The sequence below is a fragment of the Leptosomus discolor genome, chromosome 1, assembly GCF_034619465.1.
Source record: "Leptosomus discolor isolate bLepDis1 chromosome 1, bLepDis1.hap2, whole genome shotgun sequence".
NCBI classification, from domain to species: Eukaryota; Metazoa; Chordata; class Aves; order Leptosomiformes; family Leptosomidae; genus Leptosomus; species Leptosomus discolor.
The window spans coordinates 32349925-32371627 of NC_141391.1; the positions used below are offsets into that span (position 1 = coordinate 32349925).

General features: G+C 40.3%; 1 protein-coding gene across 2 annotated transcripts in view; it reads right to left on the reverse strand.

Moving 5' to 3' along the window:
- The window catches only part of GTF2F2 (general transcription factor IIF subunit 2), a 92166-nt gene extending 71150 nt beyond the window's left edge, over positions 1 to 21016 (reverse strand). The window contains exons 1-5 of one of the 2 annotated variants that reach the window (XM_086481960.1): positions 20939 to 21016; positions 13200 to 13273; positions 12714 to 12732; positions 11640 to 11784; positions 3515 to 3553 (exon numbers count right to left, since the gene is read on the reverse strand). In XM_086481960.1, the coding sequence (XP_086338086.1) occupies positions 3515 to 3553; positions 11640 to 11784; positions 12714 to 12732; positions 13200 to 13273; positions 20939 to 21004 (343 nt within the window). In that variant the 5' untranslated portion in view covers positions 21005 to 21016. The remainder of the gene's footprint in view (positions 1 to 3514; positions 3554 to 11639; positions 11785 to 12713; positions 12733 to 13199; positions 13274 to 20938) is intronic. The other variant, XM_086481961.1, reaches the window with a different exon arrangement.
- Positions 21017 to 21703: the final 687 nt, after the last annotated feature.

Here is a 21703-nt window from a genome sequence, read left to right on the forward strand (position 1 = left end):
CAGTTAGAGTTTCACTTTTGAAGTATAATTTATATATGTTAACCTCTTTAAAGAGTATGAAATCAAATGTGCATTTAGCAACTTTATATACTCCTGTGTCATAGGTAAGACCTCTGTGCCTTTAATTTTAAATTTTACTTTTTAATTTTAATTAAAAAACTTTAAAAAATTGCTGATTTTACCACATGCAGTTCAGTGTTTATCAAAGTGCTTACACCGAATTTCAAATATTCCAACACATATATAACCAACACCTGAGGTTTTTTTATTGCAACATCAAAAAAAGAAGCAAGTGTGATCTACAGACAACTCAAGTGTTGTATATTTGTGTCTGCAGTCAAACATGTACATTCACAATTGGCAAAATTTTAATACTAGGTTCACACTACATTGCAGCAGCTGTGATAATTTATTCCTTTTACCCAAAGTCAAATCAGAAATCGTCCCAATGGTGCCTCTCCCTTCATTAGAAGGCATTTGTACTACTCACTGGCAGGTTTAGGGAAAAGAGATGACTAACACCTTGTGCTAAAGCATGCTAAGTACTGAAGACTGCTATTTGCTATAAACTTACATCAAATACTTAAGAGATGAAATTTGGATATAACAGGAGTTCAACTGGCTTGAAGAAGGTTCAGGAATTTCAACTACTAGGTTGTACATAACACTCCCCGATGTACACATTCTTGAAGAAAAAGGCGCATCCATAGTTTATATACAGAGCTGTGAATCCTTAAAGGCTGGAAGAAGTATTTTGGAGCGGTATCACTATGCTGCTGCATTGTTCTTACACTCTTCTCAAGGCATCTGCTATTGACCACCACTGAGGACAGGACACCAGCTAGATGATCTTTGGTCTGACCCGGTATCACATTGTCTCTCTCTAAATGGTATCAAGTACAGTAGCCACGCTGGTACTATCTCGCCTTCTGGTAAATGGTTTACAACCATCACAACAATACCTGTGATTAAAAACGTCATACATAATTCTAATGATTTACGACATATGAAATACTGAAGATTGACCGTACCCTCCCCAGTATGAAAACGTAGGGGAACTTTTTAAAGACATAATCAAAAGATTTCTGAATGTCATCTGTCTCATTTACCTCCTTTATTTACTTTCTAACTACAAATAAACCTTACCTATTTTTATCACAGCAATACCCCAAAACAGTCATAGGGTCTTGTTATGCTAAAAAGCTACATAAATACATAAAAGATGTCATCTTTGCCTCAAAAGTGCTTATCGTAGGCCAAGATAAAGTAGATTAACAGCAAAATGGAGCACTTGATAACCTGAATTACTCAAGAGGTAGTTTGGAAAAGGTCATCTGAGTTCCACGATGACTTTGAGAAAAAAAGTGAATACGCAAATAAGCACAACCGATGGCTGAGAGCCCTCCTTTAAGTGCCCCAGTGTAACCAACCATGGTCACTCAACCGAATCCACAACCAGTCCATCAAATGGGTTTAGCACTTGACAGTGTATTTCAACAGCCCACCACGTACAGTAATTCATTTTTCTGAACGGAGCTAAAATACAAACAACTCAACACCTGGTCATCTCACACAATATTCACAAGACAAGGAGGAGATGCTAAGAGTGAAGAGCAGAGAATTCAATCACTCAATCTCAAACTGAAACTGAATTAAAAAACCCCAAAAGCCAAGCAAAACCAAGGGTGCATCTCTACAACTAAAGAATATCAGAGAAACGCAATGCAAGTATCAAAATTCTGATTCATTTTAGCAGTTAAACTCTCAAGATGTACTTTACATGCGACATCCCACAGCAGTGAGTCTCAGTTTTCAAGTGGTAAAAAATACTAATCTCTACAAAGTAGCCCTTCATAACCTTAAAACCGCACCACAATTAACATATAATCAGAGTGAATAGGTTTTAACAAGTAACTGAGAAAAACTGCAAGCTATAAAACACACCTTGGATTCAGTTCAAGTCTAACACTAGGCTTTTGACATGCTTAAGCCAGTGTAATAAAAAGCATCTCAGTATTACAAAGAATCCCCTCCTACAAAAAACAACCCCCCAACCCTACTCCTAGCCAGACACAAAGTATACACTTTTGACAACATTTGATGCTGCAATGCCATTCAAATAAAAGTCAAATATTAGAAAAAGTAAACATCGCCATGTTAATGTGTCAAAAATTACTTTCAAGAAGACATTTTGAAAACTCACTAGCATCAGTCTTATGTTTAGGAACTGCTTTTTAAGAAAGGCAGGGGCGTGAGACTCTTTCCAGTCCATCTGCTATCTCTGCCATTACCACTCAGAAGTGCCAGCCCAGTCCCAGCACTACTTAATCTGTGTGCATCAGAGGTAATCCTTCTACTAACAAATCTGGAATTTGCCTATATATTTTGTATTAGCCGTGTCTACTTTCCCAGGTTCAAAGGCTCTTGCTAACTTTGGCACTTATTTGCGCTAGTACGTTAACGATATTTTTGAAATGTCTCTCTAATAAAAACAGAAAAGCGGATTTTTATTAAAGACCACTTGACCCTGTAAGATTCTCATGCTGTCGTGTGCCTATCTGGGAATTTCAGTAATGTAAGCCGAAAGGCTTTCACAGAAGAGAAGGGAGCAGGCTAGGAACACACAGCCTCAAGAGAGCTCTGCTCGAGTTGCTGGGGAATTGCACTTGCACACATAGAGTAAGACTTTCTGGAATCGTCTCGTTCAGTGACTGTAATAGAAGCCTGCACAGACTAGCTCAGACCTGAAATAAAAATCTTTAGGATATCAGGTAGCCTTAGGAATCTGTCTGATATAAGCATGTTGCCCATTTCACAAAAAAATACTAATCAAAGGGCAATACTTTTATTTACTACTCTGAACTGCGTAAAAAACAATCAAACCACTTTTACTATAGCAACTGCAGTTTGAGAAGCACCCTTAGAATTTATAACTGTACTTAGGACACTGTTGGACTGACTAATATGTAACGGGTAGGTAATATTAGTGAACTAACCATTTTTGACTCTTTCCGAAGAATTTAGAGATCTTTCACAAGAAAGATTTTTTAATTAGAAAAACTAAATAAAGTACAATACTAGAACACTATTTTTCTGACTGCTTAGTCTATTCAATTAAAAAAATCAAATAACAAAAGATTTTGAACTTTACTAAAAACTTTCCAACCAAGAGGAAAGAACTCAAAGTAAAAAATACAATGAACCTAAAATAAAAATTTTCAGTAATTAAAAAAAAAAATCCTTAAAATAACATTCCAAAGAACATTACATTTCTAAATCTCTCCCTCATTATTTTATTCCTTTTCATTTAAATAAAAAATATTAATAATTTAAGCTTTTGGTTGCAGCAGATAATCAGTTTATGAAGTCATTTTACAATTTTATGATATTCTACCCTAGAAATAAAACAGAAAGAGACTCTTTTTTTAATCTACCAATTTATTGAAAAGTAAAACTGAAAAGCTGAAGTCATAAGTAATTTCTTAAGTGTTTCAAGGAAAGTGACCATACTTACCAGCACTGCTCCTTTCAGATTTTTCTTCTGATTGGCTTTCTGGAAAAAAAAGCAAATGAACAAAACAGGAAACACAATGTTTCTGTGTTGATTATTTGAAACTACGTCTAAAAAGTGGGTTGCAAAGCAAAGAATGATATGTTATGATAAAATCACTATCACTGGCTTTGATTAATGTTTAACAAATGTACTTTCTGAAGAATCATTTGCCACCGGGTGCAACAAAAAAAACCCATCTCCTTCAGTGCCCAAACTCACAACTTCAAGGAGAGGACTCCATTACACCTCTGACTGAGCTCTGTAAGAACAAAGTATCACTTTCATACAAAACCAGTAGTACATTTATGCTTACGCAATGAATAGTATTCGTTTGTCTCATCAGTCACTCTAGACAAACGAATTTTATTTTTGTATCTTTAAAAAAAAAAAAATCAACGTTCTGTAAAAGAATGCTCTTAACTGGCATGAGGTAAATTTTCAAACTTGATAGTCTTCTCTACCCTTTCTGCAGATCATGCAAGAATTTATTTCTTCAACATTTCCCCTTTCTGATCATTGGCCCTCAAATGGTACCATGGCCCAACTCGTTACATACAAAACCCACACGTAATCAGAAATGTCTCCTGTTCCACAGAGCAGAGAATCAAAACATGCATGAAGGAAAAACCTAGACACAAGTGCTGTAAAGTGACCTGCCAAAAAATTATCACTCGGGTGAATGGCAGAGTCAGATTCAGAAACAGCTTTCTGCATGAAATTCCAATCTCACATTTCAAGAGATGGCAGCCGGCTGATGTATTTTGGTAAACTCAGTCCTAGCACTTACTAAGTCCTATGAAATTAAACCCCTACATAAATTTGTCAACCTGAAACTTGACTGCTCCTCCTATACTTCTCCTTTTTACGCATCTTCTAAGGCAGAGAACAAAAAGAACACTTTCATTTATCTGAAATGCAGTTAAAAATGGTAAAACATACTTGTCTCTGGCTTTCAACTCAGACATGTCACAACTATCATTACAGACTATTTACTTACAGGCAAGGGTGAGTTACTGCTTTAACTTGGAGAGTAATTTTTGAGTTCAGATAGTTTGCTCATTTCTGCCATTTACAGGCTGGGTATTAACAGAACCGAAAACACGAAATATTTTACCAAACCTCTTTCTTGCTACTGATTCTTGCTGGCTTTCAAGGCTGATGGCCCTGTTTTCTCACTGAGATGGCTGACTGCCTGTGGACTAATGCAAATGGAAAAAGCAGTATCTCACAGATCCTTCTTTCTTTAGCAGTGGCTGCTGTTGTTAGTCTTAGCAGCTGAAGCCACATGCTTTCTCAATAAGAAAACATCATTATGTGGCCACTTCCCACCCATGAGCATTCACAAAGCAAGTTAAGATCCCTGCCAACTTTCAGATACACATGCAGGATAGCCTGTTTGCACAAAACCATCTATTTTCTCATTGATGTTATTTTTTGTGTGTATTTAGCACATTTACAGCATAGTGTTATTACCCAACCAACAGCCTAACTCTGTTGTAACTTACATAAGGAAATATTCGCACACACACAAGCAACAAAGAGGAGGTAATGAAGAATGTGCAAACATACCGAGATACCAACCCCTGCCTGTAAGCAGCAGCTGGATTTAAAGCTGTTTCTTTTTAACTCTGTTTTAATGAAAGACTTGCCGGACAAAATTACTGCATAAGACACCACACTTCAAAATTGTTAATAGCATCTCTGATTCAAATAACAATAAATGTGTATCATGTCTACAGGGAGAGAGTGTGTGTTTTCTTGTATGTATCAACAGAATCTGCCCTCAACAGCAGAGACAAAAAAAACAGACAAAATTCAAGCCTTGCAAAAAAGCGGTGGGTTTTTTTGTCATCATTAGAGAGTCTGGTTTTGTTCTGATTAGGTCACAAGTCTCTGCTTTAAAAATCTTCTCAGTATTAATATTATGAAGAAGGTAAAGGAAGTTGTACTATGTCTACTCAATATATTTTGTCAATGCATACTACAGCTGCTCAGCCTGCTCCACAACATGCAAGATTCACAGATAAATGTCAACAGGTAGGGGTTTGTTAGCTGTTTTTTTTTTTTTTTTTTTTTTTTTTTTTTTGGGGGGGGGTGAGGGTGTGTGGGTTTTTTATACATACATCAGTGAGACTGAAAAAAACAAAGAGATTTTAAGTCAACAAAGTAGCCAGAAAGCCAATTCTATTCCCATCACACTAAGTCCATTCTAACATACCATCTATTTTGTGCGTTCTATTGTCAATTGTTTAAATTTGTACAGGAATTAACAGCCTATAGTTTCAATAACAAAAATGAAAAGAAAATTAGGAGCTTACCCCGGCCAGCCAGCTGAACCCGCTTTACAGTAATTTGTTAATCCTCACAACACTCATATGAAGTAAAAAAAATATAACTTCCATTTTTTAGAGATGGAGAAGAGACATGATGTAAGCAGTCACAGTTGTTTTCTAAATGGACCGTATGTCACAATAATACGTACAAAATCTTGACCCATCAAAATGCTGTCTGTAATTAGACTAGCCTGAGTCACACGTTCTGCTTTTCTGATCATGGGTTGCATCTTCTTTATGATCCTCACAAATATTTGGGCATTTCCATAAATGGCAGAGATCTGAAAGGCTGCTGTTGCTTCTCTTTCTTTTGATCATGATGCTGCTGACATGTTTTCCTCTGCTGCTAACAGTCCATAAAAGACTGAAGTATATAATGGAACAAAAAGACCCCAAAGCATTTTGGAGACTAGAATGTGTGCTTAAGTGACAGCCTGAACATATAGAGACAATTGGAAAGTACTGTTGAAGTAGACAGGTATACGTCAAAACTCCTCAGCAGGCAGAGCTAAGATGGCAGAATTATGAGGGAGGGCATTTATTTCCTAAATAAGGGTTTGATGAAAAATTTGAGAAGTCAAACATTCATCTAATAAGATTAGCAGTAGTATCACAAAGCATCAAGATTCTGAGCATTATGTATTTTACTGGAAATAATTACATGTAATTATAGGAGTAGCTGCTATAATGAAAGAAAGAAACATCTTTCCAGGATTTTTATTACTGTTTCTTCCCTTCACATTTCTTTAAATAGCTGGATATATCTGATGTTTCAAAATACAAATATACAAAATACAAATATACAAAATACAGAACACAAACCTCTGAATATTCATTTTCACTGGAATACAATCAAGCATTGTAAGTTATACAGTAGGCATGATTCACGTACAAACTCAGAAAAGGCCCTTTCATATACGAGAAGCTGTATAAAGCAAAAAAAATCCCAACCCAAAACAAGGGAAGAATATTCCACAAGGGGTGTGGGAATAAAGGAGCTGTTCTAAGGTATATAGGCAGAGTTATATGTATCATTGAATAAGAATACAAAAAAAAAAATTGAAAAATGGAATTTCATTATTATAGATTCTGAAAGAAGGGAAGACTCAGAAAACTGGAGAACGCAATGCTTAGAGCCAGCAATCTTCTGTGAAGCGTGAAACAGTGGAACAATCCATGCATGAATGCTGCTCACAAAGGTCTGGTAGTCATTCTGTCAATGGAATTCTCCAAACACTTTTTACTTTCAGAAAGATGGAATAACCATGAAGGAATTTAAAGTCACTAAAATAGGCACTAAGGCAATCCCACTTATGAAGGGGGAGTTGTGAAGATATATTCAAAATTTCAATAAAATGAGTCATCTCACCCAACTTTACAGAAATATCTTATACTTTATTTGTGCCTACAGTGTAAAATCTTCCTCTCCACCCATCGGTCCTCTACAGCTAGGGATGCAATTGCCTGCCAAGGTCTGTGTTTTCCCAAGTCACATTAGTAGCACATTTTTCCAAGAACTAGCTCAGTAAGTAACTTTTATTGTTGTCTATAACATAGCTGCATTTCTTATTTATATTCAGAGCCATCAATCCGAAACTACCTGCTGGCAGAAAAATTAAGCAACAGGCAATTAGAGCAGTAAGGGAATTAATTTATAATCACAATCAGAAAAGTTTGCTGTTAAATGTTTAACAAAAGCATGTTCCCACTCCTTCAACCAAGAAAGAAACCATCAAATTATATCACTTCCTTATGCCAGGGTGTCTGCCAGTAGGAAGCTCAGAAAAAAACCCAACAATTTTAACCAAACACACCCTAGCTCAAACACATGACTTGCCCCTAGATAGTTCTTAGCTATATCCGCATAAGAAAAATTAATTTTGTTCAATACGACACATTGAAATACATGCAAAATGCTCCCCTTTCCTCCCGCCCAAAAAATTACAGCTATGATAGCTGATGACAAAGATAAGATAAAATGACTGGAAGCACAAATAGCATTGTTGCATAGCAACTGTTGAGGTACATATGGTAATGTTTATGGAACAGAATGTAGTTCATATTTAATGCAGAAATAATACTGAAACCAGACTAGACAGCAAGACCTAGACAGCAAGACACAACTGTGCTTTGGATCCCTCTGCAGTCATCACAGAAGCCACAATTCCCGCCAGCTTTGCTAAACTGATGTTTAGGAACACCGCCACAGGCCGTAGCAATTTGCCCAGCAATGAAGACAGCCAACGTCTGGGATGTGCAAACAGCCTTGCAAAGGAAGTAGGGAGGTATTTTGCAACTGCTTTCAGAGTGCATTGCACTACTGTGCATTATTCATCAGACCCACTTCAAAATACAGAAATAGGAAGAGAAAAGAAACAGGAGAAACCCCACAGTCTAAACAAAGTGCACCATGTGTGAAAGCCACTATAGACCAGAGTTTTAATACTACCTGGGATGCAATCCACTTTATCTAGCTTTATATTAGCTCAGATCTAGGACACACACTGCAGAAGACCAAGAAACTGCAATTCATTAGACTTTGGACATAACAAATAGCACATCAGAAGAGCTTACTGCTGTCCATCAACTAATACGGGGCCACCAGAGACGCAGAGGTTTACAGTGTAAGAACTAAAGGATTTCTTCAAGCTATAACAGGTATTAGAAGCAAGTTCAGTTAAGACAAAACAAACCAAAACCCACAGAAAATCCATTCAGAAGTCCAGAAATTATATAATGTGGAAAATTTTAAGTTACTTATCAAATCTGATCACGACGAGTCAATGTGAAGTGCTGAATTATCCAGAATACGTAAACTCCCTGCATCACCTTACAAGATTACAAAATATTTCAGAGGCAGCTTTGTCATCCCTTGTTCATTTTCTGAAAGACCATCAAAAAGATGGTTACTACCACATAGGGATCCCAGGATTAGCGGACAGCACATAGAGAGAGATCGTAGGGCTTTTACTGTGCTCAAAAAAAAAAAAAAAACCCAGGAAAAAAAAGTAAATGCACAACCCTTTACAAAAGAAACCAACTGTTTTATGCCATTTGCTCCATTTTAGGTAAGCTCGGTCATCAAGAAGGGTACTGACTGAGAGCAATAGTGCCCATTTTTATCCACATTTCATTTGCGTAATTCTTCAAATGCATCCTTCCAGGTGCAACATTAGCAATGCCACCTGCAGTTCCATACCAGCTTAATTTTTGGCCCACAGTTTAAACTGGCATACTGGTTCTGTTATATGGTGCTCTTTGCAAAAGAAAAAGGAACAAGATCACCAATGCTTTTCACAAAAACATGCTGATTATAATCTGAAGTCAAATATTGGTCTGTGAACATAATGAACGAATTTCAATTTCCTACGACTGTCTCTTACTGCGGACTGACTGATGTGCAAAGATGTGTTAAGTTTTTATTGAGTCTTTTTCCATGGCTGATATAACTACAGTGTTGGGTTTTTTTTCTCCATGTGGACTTTCTGGCATCAAACAGGGTAGCAGCCTTTCTTTCACTTGGGATATCCATATAGTTTCATTCCACTCTTTAGACACCTGTTTTCACACTAGCCATAATTCACTTCAAAATCTGTTGAAACTGGTCGTGGAGCTCAAAACATATTGGCAATGCCCATTTAAACACAACAGTGTGGCTGCAGGAACATGGTGTCTGTAAGAAATCTGACTGGAATTTGGAATATTGGCATTGCACTCATCTTTACAACCAAAAAACGTCATGCAAGAAAAGCACATTAAAGTTTATTTTTGATTGTACTGCCAATGCCAGCTTTAACACAACAGCAACACATTTTAGCCATTTAGCATTTAGGCGAGTTTCATGAAAGTCACTGACTGCATGCTATGCTTGCTAATCTCAAGCAGAAACAATTTTGACATTATTTCAGTGCTTCATTCCAAACATTTCGCATTGCACTAACTACCCTTTGCTCTCGATTAATATAATAACTTCTACTCAATAGATCCACAGTCCTTGAATAACATTTTCTAGTTGCTAAGAAATGCAAAATCTTTGATTAAATAAAAATTGAACAACTTCTAAGTACCTAAAGGTTTTGAGACACTGGTATTACAGATGGTAAAACAGAAATAAATGGGCATCTTCTAGCTATCACATTCTAATGACTTTCATTCCAACTGATGACAAATACTCCACATTCAAGTTAAGCATCTGCACTCACTGCAGATTAAGTTACCGTCAGAGGTTTTTGAAGCAGTATTTTGTATCAAAAGGTGTCTTGGGAAGCAAAATTCCAAGGAATTTGTAGCAAACATGCAGAAGTCACTGAATGTACACTCTAAACAGATCTTCACACCTGAAATTTCTCTCTTTTGTCAAGCATTCTAAGGTTGGGACATAAAGAAATGAAAAAGGATGAGGTACTACTAAAATGCTTCCAACATTCTTGAAAACTTGCTCCCTATCTCTTTCCACAATCGTAATGAATTATAAAACCGAGTATTTTTAAAGTGTTGCAAGTCACACACATGAAAATACACTTTTTTTAAAGTGAAAAAACAGTAACACAATTACATTAGTTTCAGAGAAAGAGATAACAACTGAAAAGTGCCTGAGTTTTGGTGTAAGAGCTTGTATTTCTAAACACAGCTGAGACAGCCAAGCTACTTGTACCTTAATATCTCAATCCTTAGCCATTAAATCTTTAAAATAGATTTAAAAATTTATTTAATCTATTTAAAAAGGAGGTGGTCAAATTTACTAAGTATTCTAACTCTGCCCTATGAGTTACACTGCTCCTTTCCTCATTTATTTGATAAAGCATCACACTGCCATCCCAGCAATTACTAGCCAGCCTGTGAACATCAAAACACCAGAAGCTGGTCATGCTGTAGTTTTCTGCCCCACAGAAGGCAGCGGTATCAAAAAATATTATTATTACTTGTCTTCTGGGGACACCCAAACCTAAGTGCCTGAAACTGAGATACCTTCTGCAGACAATGAGATATGCTCCGTAGACACTTTCCTTCTCTCTCCAACATCCAGAACATGACCATGTAATTTCAGCAGAACACCCGACAGCACAGGGGAGTTATAGCAAGGCAGTTTGCTGAACTTACTGTAGAGCGTAACACTACCTTAAGTCTAACATGCAGTTTATGATCTTGATTATCCTAATCACTCATACAGCTACTGAGCTGAACTTAAGGCAGGTCAAACAGCTGAAATCCAGTGAGAAAAATGATAACCTTACTGCTGCACTGTTAGGTATTTTGACCGTATTAGGCTTTAAGACACATAAACCACATATATACTTCAAGAAAACTTGGTGTTTATTGCTAAAATGGATCTGTTTAACTGGACAGAGGAAGAATTAGCATTCTTATAAAACTATATTCACAGCAGAGAGCAATTCAAGGAGCAAAAAAAAAAAAAATAGTTGATCCCAAAAGTACATGGGAACACAACAACATTTTTTCCAGTGAAAACCCTAAAGGGGAATACACAATGTACTACACTCCACACTCTCAGTGTTCTCTTCAGCAGACCCACAACGGAAACATACATGATAACTCTGCGTGGAAAACTTGAACTACTTGCTCAATCATGTGAAGAGCCAGACACAAAAAAAAGGTACAACAGGTGTTATGTATGCAGGTAACAACAAAACAGAGCCAAAACCTGACTTCTGAGTCTTCTGGCCTTCACAGCACTCAGTTTTTTGAAATCATGTATACTGGAATTGTAACAAATAACTTTAATTCTAACTTACCTCCTGAACTTTCTGTGAACACTGTTAAGGTCTGTCCTCCCACACTTTGCAGAAGAAATGGATGTTCCCTTGGCGCACTGACTGAAGCGGGTTTTCCTCCAATATCATTGATGTTTGCAAGCTCTTCATTCAAAGAAAACGACACCTAACAGTCACAATTACCACAGCAAATAGATCCAGTTACACAGCTTTACGAGTTATGGGGAAATTAAACCAACAAGAAAACACAAGTAGTATAGCACATTTCCATTACAAAAACATAGAGTGGGATAAGAGCCCTAGTATATTGATCTCTTGTTGAAATACAGAATTCAAAGCTTTCCTGTACTTCATAGAATTCTCTCATCTTTTAAAAAAATCTAAATTACTTCCTCCTGAAGTCAGAGGACAATTTGATTTTACTTATTAAAATGTAAGGCATAATAAGTTTTCAGACATTGTTCAGTATGAGTGCTTTAAAATGTTTCACCCAGCCAGCTGAGTTCCAGAAAAAGTTCTAAGGCACCATGACAAGTGTTATTAGCCCAGGGACCCTGGAATTGCATGCAGTCCAGGAGAGGGTCAAATACGGCTCCCTTGCTATGCTTACATTGTATGCCCAGTAGAACTCTCTCCACTTATTCTAAAAGGAGTTTGGCCAGGTTATGGAATGTCAAATACAGCTTGCTTCCCTGTCATTTTTTTGTCCACAGCTTTTTCTGTCTATAAGACAGAATGTTTTCTGAAATTGCAACCCTCCATCTCCAACTTCTTTTGCTGTATCACCATCCTCCTTAGTTCTCAGATAGCCTTTTGCACTAATACATCTCAAAATGTTTAGAGAGAAGGTTGCTACTACAATTGCTGCTTACAGATGGGTAAACAAACTTAGCGAACAAAGGGACCTGATGGAAGTACCACAGGAAATCTATGGGCAGAACTATGAACAGCATTCTCTCCTCCTGATTCTGTGGTACAACACTTCGTTACAGGTGTAACAAAAACCATGCGACATTAGAAACCAGCATGTTCTAAAAAATTTGTAGAATTCGAACTACAACATATTCACAGCCTTTGTATTTAGTAATTACTTACTTCTGTTCTTCCTTGATTTCTGCAAAAGAAAATACATAAAGTTTTAGTTTCCATAATATAATTCCACAAGTTTAGCTTCCCTGACAGAAAAGCAAATTTAAATTCTAGCTGTTAAACACCTTCACTCCTGAGCTGCTCACCTTTTTTTGTTATGCTGATGCCCGAGAATAAATGGGAAAAGTCAGCAGGTGAGAACAGAAGCAGCAATAGCAGCAAAAGTTAAAAACCATTCTCCAGTTAGTGTGCATACTTCTTGGGTTTAAGAAATCAAACATCATGTAATGGGATACAGCCACTCCCCAGTATAATTTCAGATAATTTATATTCATAATCACTATACAGGAAAGTACCATTCAGGTACCAGAAAAATATGCACAGTGTTTGCAAGAAACAGGATTATGTATTGTAAGAGGTGCAACATAATCTATTTTACTGCAGGTAACTTCTTTAGGAATTGCAACCAATAAAGGTACAGTAAAGGCTTACTTGCTAATCCTTAGTTTTCCCACTTCACCTCTTCCTGAAGCTTTATTCCACTGCTGTGACAAGTATTTGGGGACCTAAGAAAAGAAGACAGATTTCAAAAAAAAGCAGATTTTAAAATTGTATATAAACTGTGTATGTGTACATAAATGCTTTTACTCTGACCATTTCAGAATACAGTATGAGCTAAATACGGTAGACAATATAAAATCATAGAATAGTTTGGGTTGGAAGGGACCTTTAGGGGTCATCTAGTCCAAACCCCCTGCAGTGAGCGGGGATATCTTCAGCTAGATCCAGTTGCTCAGAACTCGGTCTAAACTGACCTTGAACTTTTCCAGGGATGGGGCTTCTACTACCTCTCTGGGCAGCCTGTTCTAGTGTCTCACCACCCTCACTGTAAAAAATGTCTTCCTTATATCTAGTCTAAATCTATCCTCTTTTAGTTTAAAACCATTATTCCTTGTGCTATCACAACAGGCCCTGCTAAAAAGTCTGTCCCCATCTTTCTTATAAGCTCCCTTTAGGTATTGAAAGGCCACTATAAGGCCCCTCCGGAGCCTTCTCTTCTCCAGGCTCAACAACCCCAACTCCCTCAGTCTGTCCTCACAGGGAAGGTGTTCCAGCACCCTGATCATTTTTGTGGTCTCCTCTGAACCCGCTCCAACAGGTCCATGCTTTTCTTGTGCTGGCGGCCCCAGAGCTGGATGCAGCACTGCAGGCAGGGTCTCACCAGAGTAGAGTAGAGGGGGAGAATCACCTCCCTCAACCTGCTGGCCACACTGCTTTTTATACAGCCAAGGATGCAACTGGCTTTCTGGGCTGCAAGTGTACATTGCCAGCTCATGTCCAATTTTTTGTCCACAGTACCCCCAAGTCCTTCTCACCAGGGCTGCTCTCAACCCCTTCATCCCCCAGCCCATAGCCCCTAGGGGTTGCCCCAGCCCAGGTGCAGGATCTTGCCCTTGGCCTTGCTAAACCTCATGATGTTCACATGGGCCCACTTCTCGAGCTGTTATGTACATATTCTGCAAGGGAGAGCAATGAGAATAATGTAGCACAAAACTAAGGCCAGTGTAGAGTCACAAATTTCCCAAATGAGGGGAAAAAAATACTCTTAGAATACCTTGAATCTCAAATAATATTATCCAATCATGAAAGGCAAAAAAAGATCAGCACATTATTCTTAATGTAAGGAATCTCAATAATTTTATCAGGTAAAACTATACTTTTAATTATTCATTAGAAATTATTATCTCTCTGGGGAAAAAAATCCAACCAATCAACCACAATGATGAGAAGTTAGGCAATTACAACTCAGAGACCAAAAGGTGCTGTGAAGGGAAGGCTCAGAGCTTGGGAACCTCAGACACATTAAGCAGCAAACCACAGCCCTACTCCCACCAGACGTCCACTTCTCCAACAGCAGAGCTACCCTAGGCAAATTGGCCTCCCATCGTGCATTCCCACCCCTCTACTGTACTGGGAAAAGTCCTTGTGCAACTGGTCAGTATATAGAAAGATCAGACTGATCTGGCTGGGAGGTGTGGGGGACTTCTGTGTTTTAGCTGTGCTGACTTTGTATTTAGCGGGTGGAACAACTAAACCAGCTCTCAACCTGTTTCCCTGAACAGCTGCAAAAGCAGAGGTCAATGCAGGGACAGGAACAAGCAGCCCTGCTTAACCTGATACATCCAAGGAATAAAAGCTGCTCCAGTGATGCTGACTCACCTACACACAAATTCCTTTATTTACAAAGGTTTTCATGTCTGCAGCATCAGGTGTCCTGGGCTCATGATGGACAGACAGTAAAGGCGCCTATGTAACCAACCAACAAGGTGGAAGCTGGCTTCCCAAGCGGATCTCTTTTCCCATCAATGTAGTGTTAGCTGAAATCACAGCCTGCCTCTCCACACTAGCCAAAAAAGTACCAACTAACTACTGCCAGGTAAACCAGACCCCAACAGCTGGCACTTCCACGGCCAGCCTCAATGCCTTGCTGCTCCTGCTGTGCTGCACACCCACCGTCTTCAGACTCCCAGATGTGATGATACACACAAGCCTGTGTGCAGCAGCAACAGCACTTCTGTTTTCTGGAGATAGTAATGCCAAGAGAACGTGTCCGTGCTCAGCAGAGTTACCCCAGCTCTCCTTAAAGGCCAGGCAAGCTCAAAGATGTCAACATTTATTCTGTGAAACCAAAAGGTTAACTGTTTGGTTTGATATATGGTGCTATCGCTGATGAACACCTATAAATTTGAGCACTTGTAGGAGTGCACAGTTCCCCCAGACTTCAAAAGGTGATCTGCGCTGGTGGCTGCCACTGCCCTGCCACAGAGAGGAGCTCCCAGTTCAGCCCATACGTCCGTGCATACAGCCCTGGTGAGGCACTTCAAGCTTCTCAGTTGAGCCCCAGAGGAACAAGGAACGTCTCTACCTTCTCTACTCCCCTGCACGGCACCAGTTCTACCTTTCCTTGCAAGAAGCCAGCTCAATGAGTTATAAGCGCAGAGTGCAATGTTTTGCAGATCACAAAGATCTACAGATCACAGGTTTTTTTCCCCACCATTCAGCAACTACGACTGTCTTTTCTATTATGCCTTTTATAAAGACTGAACATGACACATTAGTACAACAAATGTGAGATTGGAGCAATTTCCCCCCTACACACAAGCTATTAAACGTAGAAGTGCTGTGGCACATCAAGAGGTGGAATACAGACTTGAGGCAACAAGGACAATCTCACATCTGACTATTTAAAACTAACTGTAGGATGTTCAAGTGATAGGGAAATTACAGATTTTTTGCAAAAGGAAATAGCTCAAAGCAGTCTAATAGAAGCTACTACTTCCTGTAAAGCCCTTTCTTTCTAACAAGGATGCAGCAGTCGCTGAGTGAACACCATCTTAAAGACCTACAGCAGTCTCAGAGTCTAGCAAAACAGCGACTTGTTAAAGGGAAAATCATTTCCTGTTCCAACACCACGTACTAAAGAAGTATTCTGATACAGGAACTTTATATCTTTTTTTCTTCATATGCTCATGACACATCGGGACAAACCTACATTCTTTAATTTTGCAGCAATGTTCTTTACTGGTACAGCAGTTTATGCTGGCTCACACAGTCCACAGCTACTGAAAACATCTGTGCCCACATAGAAAAATGGTGTGAGACACAGCCAGGGAGAAAGAGAAACGTACTAAGCTATGCCTGCGGCATTTCCTGTTTCAAGCGGCAAGGAGCCACTTTGTAGTCTGATTTTTGTCTTACATAGAATAAAACTAAGCCAAGTTTCACTGCACAGCTGAGGAGGCAAAGAGCCTGTTCCAGAAACTTGCTGACAAACAGCAACCTGCTAACTTCCCAAAGCTCAAATAAATTTACACTAACCTTGTATTTACCTGTTCTTCAAAAAAAACCCAGAAAACATCCTGGTACCGGTGCTTAGCACTTTCCTTTAGTCTCCCATCACCCCATGGAGCACTGTAGAATAGCTAGAAAATCCAGATGTCCTCCAACTGCTCAGGTAAATACAATGTCAGTCTAGGTTTCCATAAACTCCTAACATTGGGTCAAAAATGCCGCAAATGCACAACAGAAAGACATGAATTGCCACAATTTGTTGATAAGTATTTTTTCCAGAGTTTTAAAAGTGGTAATTTTCTACAGTGGATTTCACACCAGATCAGATATTACTTTCTTTCTAAAGCCAAGACAAATGCTATGACATGTGCCCTAGCTGATTCAATAGAAATATCATTATGTGCTCGCACCTAATCTGTGTCTAATTTATATTGCCAGGTAATAAGGTAGACGCATATGCAGTACGAGTGGACAAGGAGTGAAGGACTCTCATGCTGTTAAAATCACTGACTTGCTATATAATATAATCAGATAGGGAATGTATTCAGATTAAGAGGTTGCAGATCAATCATACTTCTTTCAGCTGCATAGGAAAGAGTCTCAAAGAGTGCAATTAATCATCTTTCCACTGCCTACCTGCAGTTGAGGGCTAGGGAGAGAAAGAAAAAGGGTTATGAAGGACCGTGATCAAAGGATTACTTCTAGCTGTACACAGATACTTCAGTCAAAACCAGACAGTACCCTCAAAACCACGTGCTAAACTCTGTAGCTACATGCTAATGGTGAAAACAATCACAGGAAAGATTAAATAAAGTTTTACACTGTAGACATCTTAATTTGCCGCTTTAACTTAAGCATAATAAAAGTTTAACTTAAGAAGAACAGTCAGTTTTCAAACTCTTAACACTCCTTGAAAAAACATACAGAAAACAACAGCGACCTGATTCTACAGAGCAGACAGAATTTTCAAAGATCTCACAGCAGAATTTTGTAAAATACCTAACCACAGAAAGACTGACTTGTAGACAGAGCACCTGCCATACTGAAAGGCTACTGAACATTTTCAAGACAAGTAGCCTTTATTCTGGGATTTGTAGGTTAAGAACACCCTTCTCTCCAAAAAAAACATACAATGTAATCACAAGAAGAAATCTGATGTACTAAGCAGCATCACTTCAAGACCTCTTCACACTGCTGTTTTCTTCTTGCTACTCACAGCACACAAATGCGCTCCAGTACACGAGGCACCCTGGAGGCAGTGTATGACACAGGGCCCCTGCTCTGCGCGTCTCTCTGCTTATTCGCAGCTTCCTATCTGCCTTTAGAACAAAAACACACCACTAGTAACAAACTATTTCCAATTTTCTGCATGAAATTAAGTTAGCTTTCTCTATGCAGCAATCTATATGCAGTATGTACATCGGAAACAGGGTAAGACTGATGTCACGTTCTATGTTTTTGTTTTCCTTTGAACATATGAAAAACAAATTATATAAAGATATCATCTTTCTAAACATAGATCAATGCAGCAGATTAAATAAAAAAAGAAAACACCACTCAGGGAACAAGAAATTAACAATTCTAACGGCTAACACTAAATGGGCTGCACTTCATCACAAGTACATAGCCAACAGTTATCATATTTCCCTACCTTAGCTTTCACTGAAAACACAGAAAAAAATATTCCAGTTGCTTTCCGGGTTTGTACTAAAGTGACTCACTTGATTTCTGGTACTGCCTCTTACTGCTTAAAATACTCATCACTACATTTTCTATTGCCTGTTAAGTAGTCTCTCTGGGATACTTCCTTTGCTACCATAATACATGCTAAAAGGAAATTAAATAAGCCAGGTTTTTTATTCCAGAAGAACTGATGGCTCTCTCCCTCAAAGGAAGGATAAATTCAGCCTCGTTATCCTAGCTAGTGAAGATGGAAAGTACAGGTGCTACACACTGTCATGCCTCTGAGTGTGCGGAATGTCCTAGTAACCAGGATGGTTGTTTCCAAGTTCAGGTCCAAAGGAATTCAAAGGATAAAATCCCGCACATCCCTTGCTATGGTCTATCGATGCTAGCAACTTTGTAATTTTTTTTTAGTAGTAGTATTAGACATGAAGACAGACGAATTGTAAGTTCAGACCATGTGCATGAAGGATTACATTAACACGTACTTGGAAGAGTAATATTTAAGCATTCCTTTTAGTCCAGTTTTCTCATTAAACCAGGCAGCACTCTGTGCTCACAGAGTGGCAGCAACTGTAAGCACAGATGTGTCTGAAGATTCCCAGCTTGCTTTGAGAAACACCAAACTATATCACTGTATCAAACTAAAGGACAAGCACATTCAGTGTCCTGCCTCCAAATGCAGCCAACAGTGGGTAGTTCAGGAAGAACAGGAGAACATAAGAAAAGAAGGTATTGCCCCAGCATGCTTTTCTAATTTCTAGGATCTTTTACTCAACAGTCTTGGGGTATGGTAGCCTATTCATTTTTAATATCTCAATCCTATTTTCTTGCCTGAATTTGTCTAAGGGCTTGTTGAGCTTCTGCGAAATTCTGACATTCACAACTTCCAAAATATAACTATGTATTGTGCAAAATGGTACTGGCTTTGTTTACTCTGAGCCCCATCAGATGAATTAATTTGACACACCCCTAATTCTTGTGTCTGAACTGAGTCTTCCCTATTCGCCTTTGCCTATTCACTGCTTCCTTATCCACCTGTGACACTATCCATTACTTCAGACCTCTAGAAGATTTCCAAATCATCATCTTGCCAGCCTGAAAGGAAGTGACGTATTTAGGAGTTCCCTCCATAGCCACCATTCCTCGTTCCCTAGATCATCCCTGGTGCTCTCCTCTGTACTGCTTCTAGGTGCACTGAATACTCTCTGTGACAGGGAGGATGAAACCAGAACCACAGCCAGTATTCAGGACATATACAGGCAATATGATGGCACAATAATATTTTCTCTTTTGTTCTCTGTATCTTTTACAATCATGCCCAATGTTGAATCTGCTCATCTGACATGACATTCTTAATAGGGTTATACACGTTTACGGAAAACCTAAACCTCCTCCTGAATGCTAACAACCAGCAGAGACCCAGTTGTCGTGTACGAATAATTAGGATAGTTTTTCTCTATGCACGTCAGATGAGATCTTTCAGCTCTGAATTTCACCTGCCATTTTATCATCCTGTCACTCAGTGTATCACTATGTATTTCTGCAACTTTCTGTGGTCAGCTTTTATTATTACTAACGTGGATAAGCTATTACAACTGGAGCACTATGCAGCACTCCTTATGGTTTCATGAAACCAGACAGTCAGGTGTCAGTACAAAAGCGGAAGCCAGATGTAGCGACCTACCCATCACCAGAAATTCTGCACAGCAAAGCAAGTCTGAAATTCCCCACCATTTTCAAGGGCCACAATAAGATGCTTTGGTAGCTGAAGTATGACAGTGTCACACCCCCTTACCACCCAGGACCAGGATTTGGGTACTACCCTATCCCAAGAAGTTCTTTCAAGTTAACGGTCTGAGCCTGTCGCCTCTGTCCCTAAAGGCGGAAGAGGAGGAGACAACAGTTTCTCCCCAGACAGAAACAAACACACGTCTAGGAAAACAGGGGCACATCCACAGGGGACCAGAAGGGGGCCAGGGCACATATTCCCCCACTGGCCACGAGTCTCCTCTTTCCTGAGCCAATGCTTGCCGGCAGCAGCAGTCAGGCCACCCTGACAGAAAGGCTCTCTACAGAACAGAGCTGACGCATAGGCAGGGGCGGCCCGGTTAGCAGCCGCAGACACGAGTGTGGCCCGGCACCAGGCAGCAGGTGCTCGGGTTAGATTTGATGATCTTTCTGCCTTTTCACAGCACCTCCACTACAGCTGCACTTCTCTAGCACCAAGGAAGAAATTTTTTATGATGAGGGTGGTGAGACACTGGAACAGGTCGCCCAGAGAAGCTGTGGCTGCTTCCTCCCTAGAAGTGCCCAAGGCCAGGTTGGATGGGGCTTCAAGGAACCTGGTCTAGTGGAAGGTGTCCCTGCTCGTGGCAGGGTGGATGGACAATGATCTTTAAGGGTCTCTTCCAACCCAAACCATGCTGCAGCGATAAGACACAGGCGTTTATATTCCTTGTTGGTTTGTTTAACCAGAATGTGAATGGGGGAGCACTCAAACTTTCTCCGACTGTCAGTTTTGAGAAAACAAAAGTTTCCCTACCATGTTGGTTGCCCCTAACAAAGCACGAGCCAAGGACGACTCCCCGGCAACCCAGGGAGACGGGAGGGGAGGGCAACCGGGACGGCAGGGGATGCCCGGCCGCCCCAGGCCGCACCGGGCCGGGCCCGGGGTCGCGCCGGCGGCTCCTCACCTTCACCAGCCACATGCCCGTGTTCTGCTTGGCCCCGGAGAGGTCCAGCTCGCCCTTCTCGTTCATGGCGGCGAGGAGGCGCAGGACGCGCACCGCTCCTGCTGCTCTTCCTGCCCTCGCGGCCGTTGTACGCGGCCGTTGTACGCGGCCGTTGTACGCGGCCGTTGTACGCGGCCGTTGTACGCGGCCGTTGTACGCGGCCGTTGTACCCGCCCGGACCCGAGCGGCCGCGCACCGCCGACAGACGGTGGCCCGCGGCGGACAAACCTCCTCCGCTCGCGGAGCACGGCGGGGTAGGGGCGGGTGGGCCTTCTCTGAGGTGGTGACGCTGGTTCGAGTCCCCGCCCCGGCACGGCCGCGGGCAAGGGGAGGGCCCTCAACATGGCCGCCGGCAAAGGTTGAGTTCTTCTTGTACCGGAAGGGTTATGCAGGCATGCTGGAGAACGGCAGCAGCATGCGAAATGATCTAGAGAAAACGGGTGAGCAGTCTGGAGGGAGGAGACATGGCCGTGACAATGCGCTTCCCTGGGCAAGTGGGAAATGGCGGTCAAAGCATCACAGCGTGCCCAAATGTCACAAAAGTGAGGAAAAAAAGGGCAGGTGAATCATTTACCGTAGATAAAAAGTGAAGAATTAGGCGAGGCTTTCCACAAAGGGAACTCCTGATGAAGCGTGGGAACAGGCTGTCTGAAGATGGGATGGCGTCTCAGATGCCGCAGATGTCTTAAGTCAGCAGAGAGCAAGTGTCTGCCAGTTCTGCTTTGA